At 47.9% G+C, this 23120-nt stretch overlaps 2 protein-coding genes across 2 annotated transcripts in view; one reads left to right on the top strand and one right to left on the bottom strand.

The window, feature by feature from the left end:
* Positions 1–555: 555 nt before the first annotated feature.
* MAP1LC3B (microtubule associated protein 1 light chain 3 beta) lies at positions 556–11030 on the top strand. Its single transcript, XM_031436628.2, has 4 exons — positions 556–717; positions 6401–6456; positions 8531–8637; positions 9250–11030. Exons 1-4 carry the CDS (start codon positions 678–680, stop codon positions 9422–9424), a joined length of 378 nt encoding a protein of 125 aa, XP_031292488.1. The 5' UTR covers positions 556–677; the 3' UTR covers positions 9425–11030.
* A 1055-nt stretch (positions 11031–12085) lies between these two features.
* The window catches only part of ZCCHC14 (zinc finger CCHC-type containing 14), a 55554-nt gene continuing 44519 nt past the window's right edge, over positions 12086–23120 (bottom strand). The window contains exons 8-13 of the mRNA XM_010998428.3: positions 21784–22063; positions 20185–20276; positions 19722–19849; positions 18770–18910; positions 17213–18688; positions 12086–16134 (exon numbers count right to left, since the gene is read on the bottom strand). Coding sequence (XP_010996730.3) covers positions 16079–16134; positions 17213–18688; positions 18770–18910; positions 19722–19849; positions 20185–20276; positions 21784–22063 — 2173 coding nt within the window. The 3' untranslated portion in view covers positions 12086–16078. The remainder of the gene's footprint in view (positions 16135–17212; positions 18689–18769; positions 18911–19721; positions 19850–20184; positions 20277–21783; positions 22064–23120) is intronic.

The raw sequence follows: 23120 nt of genomic DNA, 5'->3' as shown, positions 1-23120 counted from the left end.
GATAGTTTCCTTAAAAAAAGAAAAGAAAAGAAAAAAACTACCAAGTAAAATAAACCAGTCATAAAAATAAAAACAAAACAAAACAAAACAAAAAACACCAAAAAAACTGCGATGTGCTTGTGGTGGAAAGCCAAGGAAAACAGACACAGAACACGGACGGCGGAGCAAGAACTGGCAGCTCCCAGATGGGTGCTCTCAGGACACAGTCACTCCTTTATTTTCAGGTGGAGACATCTTCAGCCCACCTGATCGGCGCGGGAAACAGGACCGAGGCCACGTCGCGGCAGCCCCGCCGCGGGGCAGAACCGAGCTTGCCAGCGGGGCGCGTATCCGCGGGGCCGGCTTGGTCCCGGACTCGCGCTCCCCGCGCCCGTCGCCCTCTGCCCCGCCCACTCGGCCCGGCCCGTGCGCGTGCGCACGACGCGCTCCCCGCCGCGCGCGCGCCCCGGCCCCGCCCCGGGCGCTGCATGCGGCCGGCTTCCGCCACGCCCGCCATGGCGGCGGCGTCGGCCCTCCCCCCGGCCCCGCCTTCCGGGACGCCGCGCGGGTCACCTGACGCAGCTGCGGGTGGAGAAGGCACAAGAGGAGTCGCTGTCGCCACAGTCGGAACTGTCGCCGCCGCCGCCTGGAGCCGTCGGGACCCTACACCTCGCCGCTCCTGCCCAGCCTGCCGCGCCATGCCGTCAGAGAAAACCTTCAAACAGCGCCGAACCTTCGGTGGGTGCCGCGGGCCGGCCGCTGACGGAGGGCCGGGGCCTCGGCGGCTGGGGAGCGGGCGGCGGGCCAAGGGGCCGAGGCAGGGGCCTGACGGGCGGAGGACGGCCGGGCCCCGGGGCGCTGAGGGACTGAGGCGGGCGAGGGGGGCTGCCAGGCTGAGGGGTCGAGACGGGCTGAGGCGGGGCTGACGGAGGGCCGCGCCCGGGGCGGCCGAAGGGCCGAGGGCTGCGGGCCTGGAGGTCTCAGGGGCGGAGGGCCGCGGGCCCGAGGGCCGGGGGCGCGGGGGTTCGAGGGCGCGCTCGCGTGGAGCTGCTGAATCACCTTTTGGCCCCTGGCGGGCTGTGGGCACCGAGCCCCATCAGCCCTCCAGCCCTGGGGTGTTACGGTTCCTCCGACACGCGCAAGCCGCGCAGGGAAGTCGTCCTTGGGCGGGAGCCTGGCCTGGACGTCGGGCTGGGACAGGCCCTTTGAAGTGGTGGCACTGAGGTGCAAGGGAGTCATCTTCAGGTAGGTCGTCTCGATCACATGTGGTCCCTTAATGCGTCGGGATCTTCGCGGAGGAGAGACTCAGAAGCCGTGCCGTCCTCATGCCCGCACCTTCCCGAGCAGCCCCGCACGGCGGGGACGTCTTGATCCTATTTGTGACACAAGAGATAGGGTGGGTGGCTTTTCTAACTGGCTTGCGACAGCAGTCTTTGACACCAGCGGTAAATCAGATCTCTCCCAGTTCGGGCTAGAATTCCCGCTTAGCTTATTGGCATTTGGTTGGAACTGCAAGTAACATCACAATACTTACTTCTCCGCAAAAGACCATGAGAAGGAAGTGGTTGGTGCCCCTCTTAAGCAAGACATTTAACCGCAATAACAGCGTGGTCTCCTCGGAGATCCTCGTATGGTGCTTGTTTATAGCAGCTGTAGAGTCCAGGTGGAGCAGGGCGGGACCAGGGCTCCTTCCAGCCACAGAGAATTTCCTGGCCTAATCTTCTTTAGGATCTTAAGCTGTGATACTACTGCTCTAGTTTTGTCTAGTTCCGTGGAGTCCAGGAGGCTGGGCACACATTTGAGCTTGGATATGATTTGGTAGATCTCATTGTTGATGATTATTTAATCTCTTGTGCCTGCGAAGCTCCAGTTACCGAAATTCACGTTGGCCTTCCGAGCATATATCCTTTCAGCCCCTCGAGGCAGTTGGTTGGTTAGCAAGACTTAGGGCTTGCCTTTTTTTTTTTTTTTTTTTAAGAGATTTTCTCTTTAGTGACTCTCCTGAACTAGTCAATATTCACGAACATTGCTTAGTTTATGTGCAGCCTTGAGAGCAGCATTTGAAGTAGATTTGCTGTTGTATCAGGCTACTGTCCTTATTGACTGGCATTGAAAGTTAACTGGGGATATTTGTATGGGAAAGATGCCCATTTTCTCATGGCTGAAACTATAGTTTCTTTTTGCTTTGAGTATTTTTAGGTTATTCTAGAAAAGTCTCTGAAGAAGGGTGGGTAATAAGAGTAGGAAAAGTAAGAATAACACCTTGTGAATTAGAAGGAATTTATTTACCCTGGAGCCTGTGGCCCTGAGGGTAAAGGCAAGGAATGCTGGCTCTTTTCTCCGTTAGTGCATCCATATACTGCACTTGTGGGCTTTCCTCTAGCTTTATTGAGAAATGACATTTATCACTAGGCATATATAGCATAATGGTTTGAATTACATATATTGTGAAATGATTACCACAGTGGGTTCAGCCAACATCCATCTTATATAGATAAAATTAAAGGGAAGTTTCTCTTTTCTTTGTTTTTTTATTTTGGGGGAGGTAAGTAGGTTTATTTATTTATTTTTTAGAGGAGGTACTGAGGATTGAGCCCAGGACCTCATGCATGCTAAGCATGCGCTGTACCATTTGAGCTATATCCTCCCCCTGAAAATTTTCTCTTTGTGTTGAGAACTGCCTTCCACCTTTTTAAAAAGAGCTCTTTGATGGTCATTTTGCAGGAAAGTATCAAATATCATGTAACGGCTGCTGCCTTTCCTTGCTGTTGATTATGATAATCAGCGCTGGCAATTTTCAGAAATTTGTAGCACAGTAAATGAGGAAAAATCAGTTCTTTGGAAGGACCTTTGTAGAACCAATCCTCCTTAACTTGTGCTGTGCTCTTTCCAAGTGAGTGATAAGGATAATTAAAAAGTATAGCTCTGCTGATATATTCTAATCTACCAGGATCCAGAGGGTTGAGCTAGATCTTGGGGTTCACCCCAAAAACACTGTCTTTTGTGGCTGAAGAAACTGGGTGGGACCCTGAGAGGTCAAGATCATGGTCCACCTAGTGGCAGAGTCTGGACTTGTACTTTTAACCTTGTGATAGAAATTCTTCCATCCTCCAGTAGGTAGCCGACATTTCCTAAACATGAAGTACACCAACACTGAGTCAAGGGGCATAGTGTGTCCTTGCAGAAAATTTTATGAACTTTTAAAGTTGTATCTGAGCAAATTTTGGATTCAGTCTTAAATGTAATCATTTCACTCCATTTTCTTCTAGGGTTGCCCCTGTTTCTTTAATGACAGATCCATCTCCCAGGCACTATTCTGCTGAGATTCAGTGTTAAACCTAGATCTTAAGTTTCACCATTGATAACAAAAGGGTCTGCATGTCTCTGGGGGGAGTGCATTTGTTGGTCTAGAATAAGTGAACTTAAGCTGTGTCTCCCCTTGATGGATGGGATATTACATTTATGATTTATAGACAGATTGGGGAAAATATGCTTCCATTTCAGTGAATTAAGTCCTGGAAAATATATGTAAGTTTTACTTTAGATGCCCTAGGGAATTGCAAAGCAACTTTGCAAATAAAACAGCTTAGACTCCTATTCTGTTTTTCTTCTTTTTGTAAGGCTTATTATGAGTTCTTGGGGACAAGAAGAGGAATTTGGGGAAGTATATCTTGACATGGACTTGGAATAGTATTTCCATTTTACAGCTTTCCTTTCGTTACTAGCATCTAGGTGTACAAGCCTGAGGCCTGGGAGAGCACGGGCATGGCTAGAGCTGGGTCCTGACTGCCGGGAGCAGTCTGTTGAGAAAGGCAAATGATAAACAGATCTTCACAGCATTAAGAAAATAATTGAGTAAATGAATTGCTCTTAATGGGCCTTGGCTCTGTGTTGTTGGTAATGCTTTTGTTAAATATACTGTTAGCCTCTGAAAATGGCCTTCTGCTGAAAAACCAGCATCGACAGGTACAATATTTACTTACTCTGGGCGCACCACTGGGTTTTCACTGCAATTGGCCAAGACGCTGAAGCGTCCCTGCGGGACTTTGGTACTGCTCTTTTCACCTTAAGGAAGTCACTCGACTTCCTCAGCTCCCCCACCTTCCCCCACCTTCGGTTGCCATTCTTGCCTTCCTTTTTGGACCATATTTTGGGGATAAGTCAAGATACATCTTGGCACTACAGTTTGATGCCTCACATTGAGACCAGTTTTTTCCTTCTCCACTTAGCAAATAAACTTGTTTCCTTATTAAAAAATCTCTTCCCCTTCTGCCTGAATAGTTCCACTTCTAGATTTATTAGGACAAGCTATTAAATGTGAGACATTCCAGGTCATATTAAAAGAGTTATTACTTATTTGCTACAGTGAATCAATGACATTGTGATTTCCCCTGGCTTCTGAAATCTACTGACGTAATAGAGGTTTTTGTTGTAAAGAGGTCTGATGGTAGAGCATCTTTTCTGGGCTAAGACAGACATAGGAACAGGTCTTAGAGTTGAGAGACAACGAAGAGGAATCAGTGAAACCCTCAGAAACAGAGAGGGATTCGAAGGAGGATGTAAAGGAAAACTCCTCCCTCTGTGTCTCCTTAGTCCTCCTTAAACACTGCGCTTCCACTTCTCACACCAGACAAGTGGGCTTTCCACACATCAAGCAGTTCAGCTGAGTATCCTACAGTTTAACTCATTTCCAGCACTACCTGATCCAGGGGGTTAAGGGCTCCATCCTACCTGGCTGCCCCCTCCCCAAGCCTAATTCAAGTGCAGGTTGTTCTCTGACTGGCTGTAAATCAGGTTCTAAGACCCCCTCACATTTGAGAGTGGCTCACAGAACTCAGGAAGACCCATTAACTTTTAGATTACCAGATTACTGCAAAGGATATTTAAAGGATAGGAGTGAAGACCCCAATGAAGAGACTTACGGAGAGGAGTCCTGAGTACAGGAGCTTTTGTCTTTGGAGTTTGGTATGTGCCACTCATGCCACCTGGAACCTCTCCAAACCATTTTGGGTGCTTTGGAGGCCTCCCTTCTTAGCATCATTGGCCAGTGGTGGTTGGCTCAGTCTTCAACCACCTCCCTCTTCCCTTGTAGTCAGGGGGTGGGGCTTAAAGTCCCAACCTGCTAATCTTTGTTGGTTCCCCTGGCAACCAGTCCTCATCTTCACAGGCTTTCCAAGAGTCATATAAAACTCAGGTGTGTTTGGAAGGGGCTTGTTATGGATAACAAGAGACACATACCAGGAAATTCCAGGGGTTTTGGGAGCTCTGTGCCAGGACCAAATAATCACTAGATTTATCTTTAGCCTCAGTGAATAGAAATATGAGCTGGCAGGAATCTATGAGTCTGCAGTCTTTGTAGCAAAAATGTTTATATTTAGTGATTTATCTTAGAAGCTGATACAGAAATGTTGGGTGGGAAAATAGAAGTTGTATGTCCATATTTGAATATAGGAATTATTTCAGTTTGGGGGAGGTTGGAGGGGGTGGGATAGTTAGGGGTTTTTTTTTGTTTTTTTTTTTTGTTTTTAAGGGAAGTACTGGGGATTGGACCCAGGACCTCACGCGTGCTGAGCACACATTCTACCACTGAGCTATATACCCTCCCCACCTTCAATGGTTTTTATGAAGAATGATACTGAAGTGGTTTCTTGAAAATCCAAACAAAATTGGCAATGATGTTAGGATTAATTTCTTTGTGTAGGTCGTAGCTTGACTCCACTTACATTGTTACATTATTGAGAACTGGACTTGGCTTGGCTTTTTTTCCTGTATTCCCCAAAAAGCCTAGTACAGTTGTTGAAAATATAAAGTGATTATATTAAGGCATAGAATACAGAGACTTACTGAAAAGTATTCAGCAGTAGACTTTGTGCTGTAAACTTTTTATTTCTTTTGGGCACTGACAAACTATGTAAAACTCAAATAAGGTATTTTTTTCAATATTCTTTTCTTTTGGGTAGTTTTTTAAAGCACTATATCATTAAAAAGCTGGAAGTAGTAACACTGCATTGAAGGGTTTATTACGGATATTTATACCAACTTAGGCTGGAAAATTCATAAATTGATGGGCGGTAGGAGGCCTTGGAGGAAAGACTGGTAATTGTATCTAGGACCCTGGGGTCCCAAGCCCTCATTTACTTGATTTATTCTGTATTCCTGGTCTCATGGCATACCACCTGATAGAGCCGTGTAATTGCATGTTGGTTTCCATGTAAGTTGTCTCTGTTCTTACATGCCAACCTTTGCCAGACATGAAGTGTTAGTGTTTGGTTTCTTTCAGTTCTAGGGAAGATGTCTTTGCTGCTCAGCTCTGCCACAGCTAGGGATAGGTGAATTCAGATATGGAAGTCACCAGGGAAAATTCATGAAAGAGGCTGCATTTTGGCTCTAGTAATGCCTGTGTTTCTTCTTTTCTTTGCAGAACAAAGAGTAGAAGATGTCCGACTTATCCGAGAGCAGCACCCTACCAAAATCCCGGTAGGTAGTCCGTGCTTCAGTCCGTGTATGCAGAAGAGATCACTGTTTAAGTGCAACTTCAGTACAGGGCTACTGTGTGCGACTACGTAGCAGGAGTTTCTGCAGGAATCCGCAAACATGCAGCCCCAGTGTGTTAGGTTCATGACCTAGAATGGAGACATCTTAATGTACTAGACAACTTTTTAATCTAATCATTCTGCTTCCTCCTTTGCTGCCTTAATGGTATACACTTCACAAACCAGATGCATTTGCCTGGGGATAGAGGGGCTAGATCTGTTGGTATTTTATCAATGGAGGATGGTATCCACACACTTCTAAAGGATTTAAAGATTTAACCGTGACTACACATTTTAGACTGCCTGACTTTGATGTCCCGGAGAATTCTCTCCTTATGTTTGTTATGTTCGGTTTCTTTGCAGGAGATGGGAGGAAGGACATTGCTCTTGTCATGTGTAGAGGCCTCAGATGCTTATTGCTCTCTGCCCTGGATCCTTTGGTGGTGGGCCTTAAATAGGTTTCTGCTGAGGCACTAGGTCTGGAGAGAAATGGCCAAAGGGAACTTTTGGTCTCAGACAGAGGCTGAGTTCAGGCTCTAGGTTCAGGGTTACTCAGTGACCTTGGGCTAGGTACCGAAATTCTGGGAAGAGCTACCATATTCTCATCTGTAAAATGGGGAGGGAAGACCATCTCAAGCGGTTGCTGGAAAAATTTGCACAGTTCTAAGGACGTGATTGTTAGCCTGCAGACCACTTAGAGGAAACTACAGCTAAGTTCTGTAGAAGTTTCACGTTTGGCTTTCTGACTGATGATCTCATACCAAAGTGAGGGAAGAGATGGGAGATCTGTGAGGTGGGGTTTGCGAGGTGCACAGAAGAGGGTGGGTCTGCAAAGCAGTGTCACGACGTAGGATTTTGTAGTTCCCTGTGTTCCATGGAGTGGTTGGAAATTTTAGTATGTCCTTGCCCTCAGGGTTAACATCTGGTCTGGGGATGAGTCTTTTGGGGAATTTCCTTATTTTTAAGGTTTTCTTCACTTTGAGCACCCGCTGTGTCTGCTTGCTAGCGGGCACTCGTTGTTGGGAACAAGCGGCCGGCCTAGCGTCTGCCGGCGTTTGTCCCACAGCCTCCTAGTAAAGTGTGAATGTCTGCATACACTGAGTCCTCTTTCTGCCAGTAGTTTTAAGGGTTTTTGTTTGTTTGTTTGTTTACTGGTTTGTTTTGTGGTTTCAGGTTTTGGGGGTTTTTTTGTGTTGCTTTTTTTTAACAGAAGTCCCATTCATACCTCCTTGTACGTAATAATCATGTTCTGAACGTACTTCATAGATAAAGCTAATGATTTCAGCAAGGAAGATGATGGCAGCTTGACTTGGCTAACCCAGAAAGAGCCTCATGTTGGCACCATACAGCGGCACTAAGTACATACAAACTTCTCCCCTCTCCTAAATATTTCCCGTTCCTACCCTTCAACTTTCTGTGACAGGGTAGAGGGTTGCTGTACATGGAGAGGGGTGTCCATGGTACTTAGTGAACAGGTAGTGGTGAGACTCAGGAGCAGTTAGCAAGCTGCAGTCAGCGACTGTATAGTATAGTGGCTTAGCACTAGAAAAAAAAATTATTTTTTTACAATTATAGAAAGGAACTGTGACAAGGAGCTAATGGGTTTATTTCAGTACATGATGTGGAACTAATTTTGTTCCCTGCATAGTTCAGGATTCTTTTAAAACTCATTAAAGAATTATCAAGGATACTTTATCAAAATGACAGACCCCAAGCCTCTTTCTGACTAGGTAGTATGTTTTCATGTTTCTAAATAACGGTTCATAGCAAGGTTGCTCTCCCTACCCAGTAGCTGCTGCACCCCCCTCCCTGGAGGTAGCCCCACTGTCCCTTGGGCAGCGTATTTCATAAGGGATGGAGTCCAAGCTGATAAATGAGCTTCAGGAGAATGAGGAGGAGGCTGATGAATGCTGTTTTAAACCCCATTTTGGCAGGTGCCAGCTACAACATGGGAAGTATTTTATTTATTTTTCATTGTAATGGCCATTTTAAAATCACTTTTCTGGCTTCTTTTCTAGGTAATAATAGAACGATACAAGGGTGAGAAGCAGCTTCCTGTCCTGGATAAAACAAAGTTTCTGGTGCCTGATCATGTCAATATGAGTGAACTCATCAAGATAATTAGGTACTTAAAATCACCTTTTTATTTCTTCAGGTAGCTTCTCATTCTTTCAGACTTACAGATAAATGTTTAGTTCTGATAAAAATCTGTGCAAACTTAATGAAACTAGAAGACGTTTCATTTCTGAGTTTTTGTATTTCTGAATCTCATGTCTGTTCTGATTCTCTCATCATAACGTCTACGTAGATGTTGTCTCGTAATCTGAAAAGTTGTATGAGTTTTGTGTAACAAAGTCAGTAAAAGACAGTGTAAACTTAGTCCACTGGTAATTGCACCAGCTTAGATCTTAGTTTGTAAATTATATTTTGAACTATTTTTCACACATTAAACACTGGTGGGTATTCAGGCAGCATACTAGTTTAAAACTGGCCTCGGGAGTATAGTAAGAGTGACCTAGCAAGGATTATTATCAATACTGATCATGCGTCTAATCATAGAAAATACCCTGTGCTTTATGAGGAGAACTATCCAAAGTCACCGTCAGTAAGGCACGCACCCACCTTGGCAGAAGCAGCGTTCAGAGTCTTCATGCTTCCGTGGGTGGAGTGGGTGGTGTTCTCACACGCCCTCCCCACATACTGGTGTCTCAGTATTTCTTCACGCTTCCTTCAACAGGAGGCGCTTGCAGCTCAACGCTAACCAAGCCTTCTTCCTGTTAGTGAACGGACACAGCATGGTGAGTGTGTCCACACCAATTTGTGAAGTGTACGAAAGCGAGAAGGACGAAGATGGGTTCCTGTATATGGTGTATGCCTCTCAGGAGACTTTCGGAGTGAAATTGTCTGTGTAAGACTAGAAAAATGCGTCTGTTCTAAAATCTTTTTAAACCCTTACCAAGGAATGAAAAAGGGATGTTACCAGCTGAGGTCAGGCCATCTAATCAGATCATCAGAACAGCAGTGCTCCTGCCTAGGAGTTTTAGGGAGTTGTTTTTGTATTTCAAGCAGAAAAACAGCTCCAAGTGAGCACACTCAGCTTTGGAAAACTTTATTATTTAAGCTAGGCTGTCTTGTTTTCAAATTCAGAAGTTTAAAGATAAAATACTTTGCACTCTAAGTTGCCAGTAAGATAGACCGTCAAGTTATTTTAATGCTCTTTCCCCAAAAGGAACTTGCATTTTGAGCATTCAGAGAGACATTGTCTTCTCTCTGCGTTCACAGAACCTGCCAACTTTTTGTAGGATTTCTACTCAGCTGGAGAAATCTCCCTAAGGGGATTTTTAAGCATAAGTTGTCAGGCATAGCCAAATCCCGCCACCCCTCAAAAAACCCTACATTTGCCGTAATAGTTGGCAGAAAGCAGGTGGGGGGGGGGGTTGAGAAAACTGAGCTGCTGTTGATGGTTCCTGATCGCTAATGAGTGTATTCCACGTCCGCGCTTAACGTTATAATGTTCACATTTGGTTTGTTCTCTAGACAGTAACACAGAAAAACACTGCTTAACAGGAACTCTGAATATAATTTTGGTTAAGTTTCTTAAAAGGCCTGGAGAAAAAGAATGACATTTCTTCTGCTTTGAATAATGATCTGTATGAGCCCAAACCGGTGCCTGCTTTGGTGAACAGCTACGTCACTTCCTTCTTTAGGACAGAGGTAGAAAACTACAGAACGCTGAGACTAAAAGCATTAGAATTCAGACGCATTTCCTCTACCTTCTGGCTTAAAAGCTGTAGTTGATCCATGTTTTATGTTAAGTATGGGATTAAAATGTTACCGTATTTTTAATTTAATTAAGAGTATTTCAGTTGTCACTGTTAGGTCAGCAGCCATCAGAATTCCCCCCTCTACATGCATGTCCGTCTTGAAAACAGCAAAAGGAGGACTATGCTCTTCACGAATATTAACGTCAAGTTCCATTTTCCAAGGCCAACTAGAATAAATAACCAACACTTCCTACTACCTGCATGGGATTCACTCTCCACGTGGGACTTAGCACAGAAAGGCCTGTGACCACTTAGACTACTTGTAGCAGGTCACCATTTACCCTTGTGTATTTAGGTGTGTGTGGATCGCCTGTATCTGTTAGTGGAAGTTATTCCCTACAATGGAGGAAGCAGCAGTATCACTGCGTATGGGCCCTTGACCCCAGCAGCTCCTCCTCCCATTGCATGCATCTGTCCACATGGCTAACTCTTAATATGTATATTTTTACATTATGTAAATTCTTCATCAGCCTGTCTTGTTTAGATTGTATACATCATTATATCTGACATTCTTGTAACTACTGCGTGATCAATAAGATTCCTAAAAGAAACTCTGCTTTTTAAAGAAAAATACCATGCTAAGAGGGGTGATTTGTACCCCAGATTAGTGGGTGGGCACTCTATTTATAGGATCTTTAAAACAAGTACATTTTTAATGAACTAAGGTGAATAAAGGCACAACTAAAAACTGTCATCAAGTTCAATTTAATGGATCAATATTTAAGACTTTCAGTCTGTATCATCCAAATCCAAATGTGGGTAATATCCTTTCTAACAAGTTGGGAGGCTGGTTTCACCGTGCTGGGAACAACCGATGGAGGGACACCCACCTCTGAAGTTCTCTGCTTTGTCATGGGCACCTTGCTTACCTCTCAAGAACTTAGACACACCACAAAGTATGGGGAAGGAGGACAGATGTGGGAGGGACCTAGGAGTTTTGTGGAGATAAACCCTTGAAAACCTGCTCTCAGTGAACAAAGTACAGCAAACAAAAGGCACTGAGTGTGGGGGCCGCGGTCCAGAAGGCACTGTGTGGTGCATGGCACTCCCAGTGGCCGTGTGAGGAGCTGCAGCAGGTAAAGATACAGTACAGACACCAGCCAAGTGGCCCGCATAGTCACTTGAAAACTCTGGACCCAACTCAGATTGAAATAGGCACTTAAATGTTTGTGGAGGGGGGTGGGGGATAGCGTAAGTGGGAGAGCACATGCTTAGTATGCACGAGGTCCTGGGTTCAGTGCCCAGTACCTCTAAAAAATAAACCTAATTATCTCCCCCACCTCCCACCAAAAAAAAAAAAAAGTTTGCAGAAAAATATAGGGAGCTAGTGGAGGAAATGCTTTGCTTCCCTGAGGTTGTTACTCAGCAGATGTGCACACGCCCCCCCACCCTGACCTGGCCTGTACGGTCCCCTCAGGAGAGCACAGACCCTGGAGGTGACCAGACAGGAAGGCCCTCCCCATCCAAGGGGCTGCTAGCAGGTGCCAGGTGGGACCAGCTGTCTCCTGATGCCATTTACCTGCCAGGAGTGTCTTCCTCCAAGTAACCTCCGGTTTGACCAAGAGAAACTGGGGGCTCCTGCTGGAGGAAAAGCACCAGAATTCTCCCTCTGGGGCCTGGCACTGCTCAGGATAGCACCGCAGTCCTGGATTGGAGATAAGAATTCCAATTTGAAAAGATGGGAGTAAAAAAAAAAAAAAAAAAGGAAAAAAAGATGTGTGCTTCATAGTCTATGAGACAGAGACCTAATAGATTTTTTAAAATTTTTTATTTTCAGTACATTAAATTTACTCATAAAAACATTCTAAAAATGTACAATTTTTTCCTTTTTAACAAAGTATAATAAAACATAAAAACCCCAAAAACAGAATACTTGACATTTACAATTCAAAATCAAATTAGCAGAATATTAAATATTTACAAAACTATATCTTTTAAAAATATTTATAAAGTTACATGCAGTTTTATAGAATTGACATAAAAGAATGGCTCAAAAATGGGAGAATTTTCCTTCATTCCTAAAAAGAAAATATGTCCAATAGAAGCTGTGAAGATTCTTGAGTATACGAGGTCTTCAGTTTCAGGACCAAAGCCTTTGTCTTTGTGCATCTAAGAACTTCCCCGTGTGCGGGGCTTGTTCTAACACAGGGATGGACTGGCCAGCGCGCCCCTCCCTCCATTAACAGTGTAGTGATGTTGACCTTTGGGCTCAACCAGCACAGTGTAGAGTGTTGAATTAAGACACTCACTTTCATTCAGAACCTCGGGACTTTTCAGTAATTAAGCCTCTTCAGAACCTATGGCTTTAAGTGTCACCTGCCTCATTCTTTGGGAGTCACCTGCACTTTGGAAAGGACGGCCAACCTGCTCAGGTCCCACAGGCCCATCCCTGCCGGGATGGGTGGTCCAGCTGAGCAGGGTCACGGTTTCCCTTACAACCTTTAAGACTCTTCAACGTGTAACGCCATCGGTTATCAGTATGTAAAACTAGCAAGGCATCAAGTAAGCCATCACAGAAGCAGGGAGAGTGACAAAACGACAGGGGGCGAGCAGGGGGCGACCCGACTCGTGCTCGGTGAGTGCTCCCTGGCAACACTGGAGGGGCTGGACTAAGGCGAGCCTCGCCAGCCCGGGCTCCACGGGAACGAGCTGCAGCCGTCAGGCAGTTACTGCCCCGCGGTGCGCCCCTGTACACGTTGTGCAGCGTGAGCAGGCTGTGTGGGCTCCTGGCGATAAAGGACCTAGAATTCTAAATAGTGAATTAAAATACTGAACCGACTAACTACTGTATTAACAAGCTGACTCCTGTAGCTTTTTGGAGATTATAGGTGATGCTGGTTTTTAAAATACCCAATCGCGTATCTGCTTTCAAGAAAATAGCTCTCTCTCTACGTGCTAGCTCCCATTTCCTCAGTGCTCTTTAGCAGTTAAAAGGTTTAACATTTATACACCTTCCGATTTTCAATGTTACCATGAAATAAAAATTAGAAAATAAGGTAGAAAACTGGATGTTTTGCTTAAAAAACAAAGAGATTAGTGTTTTATCCCAACATTGTATTCTACTTGAATCTGTACATTCCACTCTCCCCATTCTTGGAGATGAAAAATGGGGCTAGAAACTTTAAAATATGACAAATTACACAGAGCGGAGTGGCTGTGCCACACCTACCTGCTGCCACAGCGCCTGGAACCTGCCCACGATTTCAAGAAGATGGGTAAGTAGCTGAAAGGGTCCGTCTGACCTGTGTTTCTAGCTGATGAAGATGTGCTCTAAGGAAATGCCAGATGACCTTTAGGCTTACTGCCTGGTTGCTTTCGGAGAGGAATTTCATCAGAGAGAATACTGCTAACAAATGTTCCCAAGTATGGGATTCACTCGGGAAGAGGTCTCACGGATTGGCAGCTGAATGCCGTGTGTCCTGTCTCAGACTCTGAATGGCCTCGCTGGAGGCATCACTCTGCACACGCACTGGCCCAGACAGCTGGGAGCTTCTCCAAGACCTCTGATGACTGGAACACAGTCAGTGTCTGAACTTACTGGCCTCAACTTGAGTGTCATACTTAAAACCGAAGTTTGTTTTAATTTTTTGTTGTATTTGACTCTACCCTCTTTCATATTTATATTATCAAAATAGTTAGAAGGGTAACAGCAGACACTTTCATCCCCCAGTACTGACCACTAAAACCAAAAACCTAAATATGATTTTTTTTCTTTATGAGACAGTTTTCAACAATTGCACTGTGTTGAAATAGGATTTATTTAAAATATTTCTTTGTTTAAAAAAACCAAAAATTTTAAAAGTTTGGCTTTCAGCACATATCTAGGCCACTGTAATGGCCTTCAGAAATATTAAAATCGTAAACATCAATGAACACTCCAAGTCTTCCTTAAACACAACACGACAAGCTCCAGTCTAGTACGCTTTAAGGCAAGGTTGTGTCAGTTCTCATTATCTTGACATTTTGTAGTGTTTATAATTTAAGAGATCAATGTAACAGTCCCCCCAAAAGCTGCTGTGAGCATCATCATTACTTCAAAACCATATGTAACACTGTGTACCAGGGAGAGAGAGTACAGAGGGCTGTCAATTCTGCATTGCATAGAAATGAAACTACTAAAATAAAACTCTACAAAACTCTACTAAAAGCCTTTCATTAAAAAAACGTAGTAGCTTTCTGCTTTAGTTCCCATGAAGCCAGGAAACTGAGCTCACGTCACAACGCCTCAAATTCCACCGCATTCTTGTGAGTTAACACCAATTTTGCACGAGGCTGATTGTCCCATTCCAAGAATGGTCTGAGTATTGTGATTTTCTTTGTTTAATATTCAACTGGAAAAATCCCTGGGCAAGGCCTTACCAATCACTATTTTAATATGGAAAGCTGTAGCATTTAAAACAGTATTATTTGAGCAGAAAATTCCCTTTAGCCTTGAAGCTTTAAGTCCCTAAATTTCAGACCAAAAGCTCTCACTGCAGTGGGGTGAAGCTGAGAGCTGTGTGGTGGGCTTGATACAACTAGACTTCTGCAGATCCTGTGGCTCTGTCCTGTCGGTGTGGTCTCTTTCAGAGTCTTACCACTTTCTATTGTAGTTTTCCAGGTAATTTTTAACAGAACTACCTATTGATACACAGTCTAATACAAAAGAAGTTGACAGGAGAAAATTTCAAATCTTTTGCTCATAAATTATAGGACTGTATTAATTGTTGTTGAAATGTCTGTCTCGAGTGTGAATCCGTTAGCAGTAAGCCTTGGGGTCCTCGGGGAGTCCATGGGAGATAAAAGAACTTGCCACTGGGCTAAGGGCGTGCGGCATCCACCAGAGCCACTCACGAGGCTGTGCTGCTATGTCTCTGCCCGAGCTCCTCTGTGTGGAAGACGACAGGGCTCAAAGCTCTGCAGGGCTGGGGAGGAAGGTGTCCTCAAAGCCTTGACAACTAGGGATTCTCTGGGACTTGGACCCTTAGAAATTAAGTTGTTGCGAGTAACTATTTCTATCTAATAACGTAGTTTAATAAATTTATCTGCAGAAAAAAAATTGAAAACCTGAAACTGCTACAAGTGTTTTAAGGAGGGAAGGAAATACTAAAATCTCTGTTGTATACTAACTCATGTAGCCTGCTGGTGCCAACTCTTTAAAAACGGATTCTGAGTGTCTTGCACTGACTGGTCTCAGGGAGTCTGTCTCCCAGAGCTGCAGAGATTGGCATCAGTTTACATTCTTCGGAAGTGCAGTCCTTAAGAAGCCCAGGGATTAGTGCCTAACCACTTTAGGAACGAAACGGAACAGAACAGAACAGAACAAAGGCGACATTTTCCCTCACCAGGGGCGTCAAGAGTCCGACTGCTGGAGCTCCACCTGGAAAACTCCGGCCTGCAGCTCTCGATTCCAGCCTCACGTAGCTGCCCTGGAATTACGTGTGAGCCTAGAAGGACCAATCCTGGCAATGCTCTTCGGGGGACGGGAGGTCTCTGCATTGCGACCAGCAGTGGAGGTGGCCAATTCTCACCCACAGTGGAGACACCCACTAGGCCAGTCCTGACATCAAGCTCCCATCTAGGATTTGGCAATAAAACTGAGTTTGATGCATTCCTACGCTAGGTTTTCTATCCAGTCTAGTAAAAGTAAAGCACCTTTGGATTAAAAATATTAAGCTCGATAGCAACTAGACTTCTCAGTTTTGTATTTAATTTTCCTTAGGTCTCCATGGCTTAATAGTGTTCTGCTGCCAGAGAAAAATATCAGTCTGTGGAGTCCAGACTCTCTGCTGGAGGGGCATATTTCAACCTAAAAGTACCTGGAGAGGGGGGAGAAAAAAGAGATCAAATTTGAATCACTAGAATTACTGCCATGAACTGTCCAAAGTTATTTCCAGAGACACTGGTCAAGACACTGGGTCCGGAAATCTAGACCACCTGCTCTAACCACACCCAACTTCCCTCCCCCAACCCCAAACTGTACAATACTTTTTAAGTTTATCAAATCAGACAAGGAGTGAAATGACTGAAGAGTTCCCACTCCATTTCTTCACTCTTTGGGAGCTCAGACGGCACGCAGCCCCCTTCCCCAGGACAAGGGCAAGGAGGCCTGGCCACCACCACGGGGTCCGGGGCCCTGGGCTCACCGCGTCAGGAGACGCAGCACAGCTCTATCAGCAGGGGTGGCCGCAGCCCACAGTCACCCCACCTGCTGCCTGTTTGTCTGTAAAGCTCTCCAGGTGACTAAAGGGCACAGGCAGGTCTGGAGCAACCCTCAAGTCTCCAGAAAGCGAGTGACTGACTCTCCACGGTTGCAGCGAGCAGTCACAGGCTGGAACCAGCCTGCCCAATGCCAGCTTCATCTTCCCAAGACAGGCAGCAAGAACAAACCTGGTGCAGTCACTACAGCAGACACACACTGGAATCTGACTGAAGGAGACAGAGAGGAGGAAAGGGGCAAGAAAGAAGATGCAGCCCAGGGAGCGAGGACACCAAGCAGCCACAGCCACAGCCGCCCTGGACGGCGGGGACAGAAGCAGGGACAGCGAGTTCCCTCTGCAGCCTCTGAACTCACGTGCCACGCCCTCGGTTCTCAGGTAAACGCCGGCAATGGCAGTAAATCACCCACACTTGCTCCCCAGTCACGTGGCGCCTCCGCAGCCAGCTGGCCGCGCTCCAGAACCGGGAGCAGGCGGAGGTCGTAAAGACAGTCTCGGAACCAAAGCAGCCCCATCGGGGCTGCACAGCCTATCGACAATTTCATGCTTTTGCAGAGAGCATGTGAAAAATCACTGTTTGCTTTAGAAACAAGAAAGCTGACTACCATTTTCAGTAAAAGGACAGCCCTGTCTGCCCTCTCCTCGGGCGCGCCGCACTGCTAGCCTCGGGAGCCTTTACCTTGCCGATTGAAGTCCATGGACGGCTGCTTGCAGTCCTGAGCGCGGTGACCGGTGGCCCCACAGTTGTAACACGAGAGGTTCCCGCTCTTTTTGTGACTGGAACCATTGCTACTGCCCACCAACCCCTGGGCCTGGTAGACGCCCGCCGCCCCCGCCATGAAGTTCTGCACGGGCGGGACGGCGAAGGCAGACTGGCCGCCCAGCACAGGCTCAGGGCCCACGCCGCTGCCGTAGGGCGAGTGCACAACCGGGAAGGCGCCACTGCCATACTGCTGGGCGCCCACGTAGCCGCTGCCGCACACGGGGCTGAAGGGCAGGAACGGGAAGGGGAAGACGGACGGGCCCGAGAACGGGTGCTGGAAGTAGTTGGCGTAGCTGACGGTCAGGCCGCTGGAGCCGCAGCTCCCGCTGCAGCCGCACGACGTGCAGACGACGCAGCCGGGCGGCGGGGCGGGCGCGGGCTGCTGGGGCGCTGGCTGCTGCTGATGGTGGTGGTGGTGGTGGTGGTTCTGGGCCGAGGCAGGGATGTTCCCGGGGGAGCCGCCGCCGCTGCCCCCACCGCCACCGCTGCTGCTGTAGAAGCTGCTCTCGGGGACGGAGGAGAGCGCAGGGCTGGAGCTGGGGGCCGGGCAGCTGGGCCCGGGGGCCATGTTTGCGAAGGACGTGGAAGGGTGGCTGCTGGAGGCGGCAGTGTTGCTGTTCGCACAGAAGCTGCCCTGCAGGGGGCCCACGGGCACACTGCTCACCGCAGAGAAGGCAGCTTTGGTGCTGGCTGTGTACAGGGCAGTCCGGGGGTTGATTATTGCCGGGGGCACACTTATTTGCACGTTATTAGAACAAGAGGTTTGCCCGGAAATGGCGGAATCCGCAGGGACAGATGAAGACACCAGAAGTTTGATGGGCGGCCGGGCCACGTGGAAGACGGTGCTCGGCGTGCCCGTGGCGGCGCTGCTGGTCTCCACCACCAGGGCCGGCTGTGGTGCCGGCTTCATCACCCTGTCGAGCGCGGACGCGTGGACAACTTTGGTGCGGGGACCAAAGGGGACGGTGGGTGACACGGAGCTGCTCTCGGCAAGTCCAGGGAGGACCTGCACAGGCTGATGCGGGGCGGGCGTGGGCAGCACATCCACCATGGCACTGCCGAAGCCCTTGTCCACCTTGACGCCGCTTCTTGGTCCAGAGACTTTATTCCGCTCCTCGAGAGACAGCAGTGAGTGCACAGAGGACGAGAGCAGCTTCATGTCGGCGCCCCCTCTCTCCGCCTTGTGCACGGAGTTCAGCATCCGGATGGGCGCGATGTGCGACGCTGCGGGCATCATCTGGGGAGGCAGCGGGTGGTGGCCTGATGGACTGGACCCTGCCTCGTTCTGCACGGGGAGAACCTGGGCCGTGGGCCTGGCGGAGCTGGACGTGAAATGGTTCAGAAGCATCACGGGCTTCTCCTTATCCGGGCCCTCCAAGTGGATCTCCACACCTAGAGTCGGAAACAGGGCGTCAGCACACTGCCCGGCTCACCGGGCCGGGCCGCACAGGCAGGCCGCGTGGGCATCCTTACGTCGGTCGTTCTCCTCTGCGCTGTCCGAGCTCTCTTCCCGGGCCTGCACCCCCATTGGGCTGGGTGAGGAGCTGGAGCACTCCGAGGAGCTGCCTTCCCGGGCCGTCGGGTGAGGGGGCTGCTCCACTTCCACCCGCAGTGCTGCGAGAAGGGACAAGTGACAGTCCAAAGGTGGCGCCCAAGTCCAGGCGCCTCAGGACGTGGAGGGGGCCATGCAGGCAGCATTGACTGTACCCTCCTCACCCCCTCCAGGCACACCTGTTGCCCTCATTTTCACAGCCACCCGAGGAGGCAGGGCGACCCTGCCCCGACTCACACAGGGCCGAGGCTCGCAAGGCTGGCCCTGCAGCAGGTGCACCATGGTGTGCTCTTGGCCTCCCCAGCAATCGCTGCAAGATAAGAAGGAAGGGCTCCCAGGGCAGCGAGGCGCTACAAAAGCAGCTCGGAGACCCCCGTTCTCTGAGGCCCAAGGACTTAAGACCTTTTCAGTCAAATAACCACTGAAAAGCTACGCTGACATATTTTTCTTGCCAGCTTACTGTCACTTGTGGTATTTCTAGGGCATAAGGAAAACAGCTGTCCACTCCACCTCTTCCTGAGGTGAGGAGGAAGGCAGTAAGGACCTCCAGATGGACCCACCTGCAGGGCAATGACCTCAAATGACCTCCCTGCACGTGCCTCTGGGGGCTGAGATTTTCATCCATTTCCTGTACTTCCTGCTGCTTTGCTCTCAACATAGTCGTTTCTAGATCTAATCTTTTGCCCAGACAACCTCAGGCGAGTCACCAGTCTCCAGCTTCTAACCCATACATCCCTTCTGTTTTCCCATGGTAGAAGCTACAGAAGCTAAAATAATGAAAAGTAACTGTAAATACTAGAAAATGGAACTGGAAATAGGGCAGGTCTGAGGCTCATCAGCAGGACGGCAGGCCCAGGCGCCCGGCCCACCCACCTGCAGCATGGTTGCTTCGCACGGTCTGCACTGGCCCCACGTGGCTGGTGGGGGGGACGCGGGCCACTCCGCCGCCGCTGGCTGGGGGTGGGGCCGAGGGGTTCAGGCACCGTTTCTCTGACTTCTCCCTGTGCAACAAGAAAGCATAGCAGTACGCAAGTGTTCACTTCGCTGAAGAACCTTTCAGTGTTCCACAAACTCTGCTTAAGTACACATATTCCATAAAAAGGAGATTTCCATCAAAATAATCTCCAGGGTGGAAGATAACGCATTCTGACTTAGATTCTCTATCAAGGGCCTTTCCTAGCAAACCAAGCCGCATTTGTAGCATTTTTAAAGCATTAATTAAGGTTTGATAAGCTATCAAAAGTAACCCAGTCACTGACAGTTCCTAAGCCCCAGCGCCCGTCCCGCGTGTTGACGCTGAGACAGACGCCCGTCTCACACACGATCTCACACTCACTTCTCCAGCTCCAGTTGGGTCTTGAGTTTTTTCTTTGCTCCCATGGTGAGGGATTCAAATTTATTTAGATCTTCTTCCGTAAGGCTCAGAAACTTACACAGAGGAAACAAATTACAAAGTTAATAAGAATGAATTAGGATTCTGAAAACAAAGAATCTGTAGCTTAATTTAATAAATGTATTCTACCTCTAGGACATGTGAACAGATTGAGCCTTACCTAGACAACAGAAGGCCAGGGAACACTAAACCATTCACTCGCTAAATGATTTGGTGTCCACGGTTCACAACACAAGACACTCACTCACTTTGCGTCTGAGGGTCCCAGGCTGTGTGCACGGAGCCTGCATCTGAGCAACGGCTTGGTGAAGACCCGTCCCCTCAAAGGGACGTGCTGTGCGGGCCGGTGACTAAAGACGCTGTTCTACAGCCTCGACTGCTGCAGAGATGCAGCTTGTGGACATGTCCCCCCATCCCAGGGCTCCCCCATCAAACACACGCCATTTGTCCTCCCACAGACAGGAACAGAATCTTCTTTTAATGGCTCTTTCTTCTTGAAATCACAGTCATTTTAGGGACAACAGAAACTGTTGGGTAGCAAGTGACCCAGAAAAGTAGATGCCATCCGACTGGAATGGCCACCTAACCCACTGGCCTTATACTTAGCAAGAAGATGGTACCTGGTTCTCAGACATGGTCTTTGATTTTAGCCATTTCAACTCATACGTTAGACTAAAACTTTTTAAACTTATCACGACCAAGGTTAGTAAAATCTGTTGGTTTTAAGATTTACAAGTCCTAAGCTGAAAGTATTGCAAATACACTTAAAATTTGTTTTTTATTATGCAGTAAAAGCTTGATTTCTAGACTCTTCAGATTTTTGGACAAAATGTTACAAAGATAAAAGCCACCAAGTCACTTTATCCAGCAGGGGGCGCTCAGAGTTCAGATACCAGGTACAGGTCTAATTTACTTTCATCACTGACAGTGAGACTTAAGCTATTTCAAAACTTTTTAAACAATGAAAAAAATGCTCCTCATCAAAACTCTGTATTATAAAAAATAATTTCTATGTAGGATCGCTTGAAAACCATCAAATTCACTTTTTTTTTTTTTTTTTTAGCTCTATGACCCTAACTGAAGAAAAAGCACCAGACAGCCACCTCCTTGGATCAAAGTACAAGGGGCTCTTGTAAAGTCGGCTTCCTGAGCTGAGCTCCAGCGCACGCACTGGCCTGCACTGAGGGGCGCCTCAGAAAGGGGCCTGGGTTCCAGAGCTCAGTGCTTCTGCCTGCGGTAGGGCTGCTGGGGACACAGCATCCTTCAGGTCACACGGAGTATCTAATCTGTGAAGATCCCAAACTGTCTTTAAAAAGCTGTTTACAACTGTGCTCCAGTGTTTGCTTCAGCTGCAGGCAGCCTTCAAATTCAAATCCCCAAACACCTCCATGCACTCCCGGACCTGGGGCCCGCACCTGCCAGTGTCACACAACAGGGCATGATCTCCACAGCATACGCATTTCAGAAACCCGACTCAGTTCTGCTAGGAACAAGGTCCAAAAAAAGACTGGTTACAGGAGAAATGAGCAGTGACCAGCATACCTTCTCCATTGTGAGCTGCTTAAAGACGGGGTAGTACTTGTGCAAACGCAGCTTCCGAAGCCAATCTAAAATCCCATTTTGCTCCTGGGTCTGAGGGGCCTGCAGGCCGGAAGGCATGAGGATGGCGGGCGAGGTGTCCATCTGGGCCCGGTAGGCCAGGGCTGAGCCCGCGCCCCCTGCATGCGAGCAGTGGGGCAGGGCGGCCGAGCTGGCCGGGTGCTGCATGTGGTGCTGGGCACCGCCCTGAGAGGACGGGATGCCGGCCACTCCACACACGGGCCTGCGGGAACAGCGGACAGGTTGTCTTCATAGGACCAGAGCCTCCCCTGGGGACACCATGAGTCTGCTCCTGCCGGCGGGGCAGCCCTGCGTCTGTGCTGGTGTCCGCCGCTGACGTCAGAGCCCTCGACCCAGCTGCTGCCTCTGCCCAGCAACTGCCAGCCCGAGCTTCCCATCGGGAGGCATGTGCGTGTGCGTGCTTGTTCGTCTGTGTGCACCCACCTACCCGCTGTGCTTGAGAATACGTGTGTGCATGTATGTGCACGTACACGAGTGTGTCAACCAGACTCTGGCTGAGCTGCCTAGTCACTTTCTGTGAGTCCTATCACAGGATGATATGGATAATCACGTATCAAAACTAACTCCAAAAACTTTAATATTCAAATTAATTTTTTTTTAAAAAGTAAATCCTAGAAGGTTGGAAGGAGCAAAAGCACCACTGTCTGTCCGTGCCCCTCCCACAGTAAACTGCAAGCCCACGTATTTCCTCCGTGCTTACACACCAGGCAGAGGGTGAAGAAGACAGTCAGCACTTTCAAAGACCTCATACAGGGTGTGTGTGGGGGTGTGTGTGAGCGTGCGTGCGCCGGCTGTCATGTGAGCACATTCTAACCTCAGCTGTCAGTCGGGACAGGAACTCTGCCTGTCACCTGAGCTACGTCCATCACTGCCAGGCTCGCGCTGGTGGAGGACCCCTACAGCAGCAACTCTGGCCCTTTATGGGCTTAATTGCTCCTCAAGGAGCTTTTATTTTATCTTTTTTAATAGATTTACTTATTTTTGGCAGGGGGAGGTAATTAGGCTTACTTATTTATTTTTGGAGGAGGTACCAGGGATTGAACCCAGGACCTTGTGCGTGCTAAGCATTTGCTCTACCACTTGAGCTATATCCTCCCCTATCCCAGGAGCTTTTAAAAGTGAAGATTTTCAGAAATTCTGGCTTCCTAGAATGTGCAGGGCCCAGAAACTGGCACCTGCAATAAGAGTCCTTGGGAATTCCAATTCCAGGCATTCAGAGAACTACTTTTGTTTTTGTTTTTTTGTTTTTTGGAGGAATC

This window comes from Camelus dromedarius, chromosome 23, assembly GCF_036321535.1.
Source record: "Camelus dromedarius isolate mCamDro1 chromosome 23, mCamDro1.pat, whole genome shotgun sequence".
Lineage (NCBI taxonomy): Eukaryota > Metazoa > Chordata > Mammalia > Artiodactyla > Camelidae > Camelus > Camelus dromedarius.
Note: the sequence above shows the minus strand (reverse complement) of the source record. Positions and strands in the feature narration are given on the sequence as shown.

Excerpts from the sequence above, each read along its gene's own strand:
- MAP1LC3B (XM_031436628.2), top strand. The coding sequence starts at position 678 with ATGCCGTCAGAGAAAACCTTCAAACAGCGCCGAACCTTCG. Across the intron at positions 718-6,400 it reads CAAACAGCGCCGAACCTTCG|AACAAAGAGTAGAAGATGTC; the intron begins GTGGGTGCCGCG and ends TTTTCTTTGCAG. Across the intron at positions 6,457-8,530 it reads AGCACCCTACCAAAATCCCG|GTAATAATAGAACGATACAA; the intron begins GTAGGTAGTCCG and ends CTTCTTTTCTAG.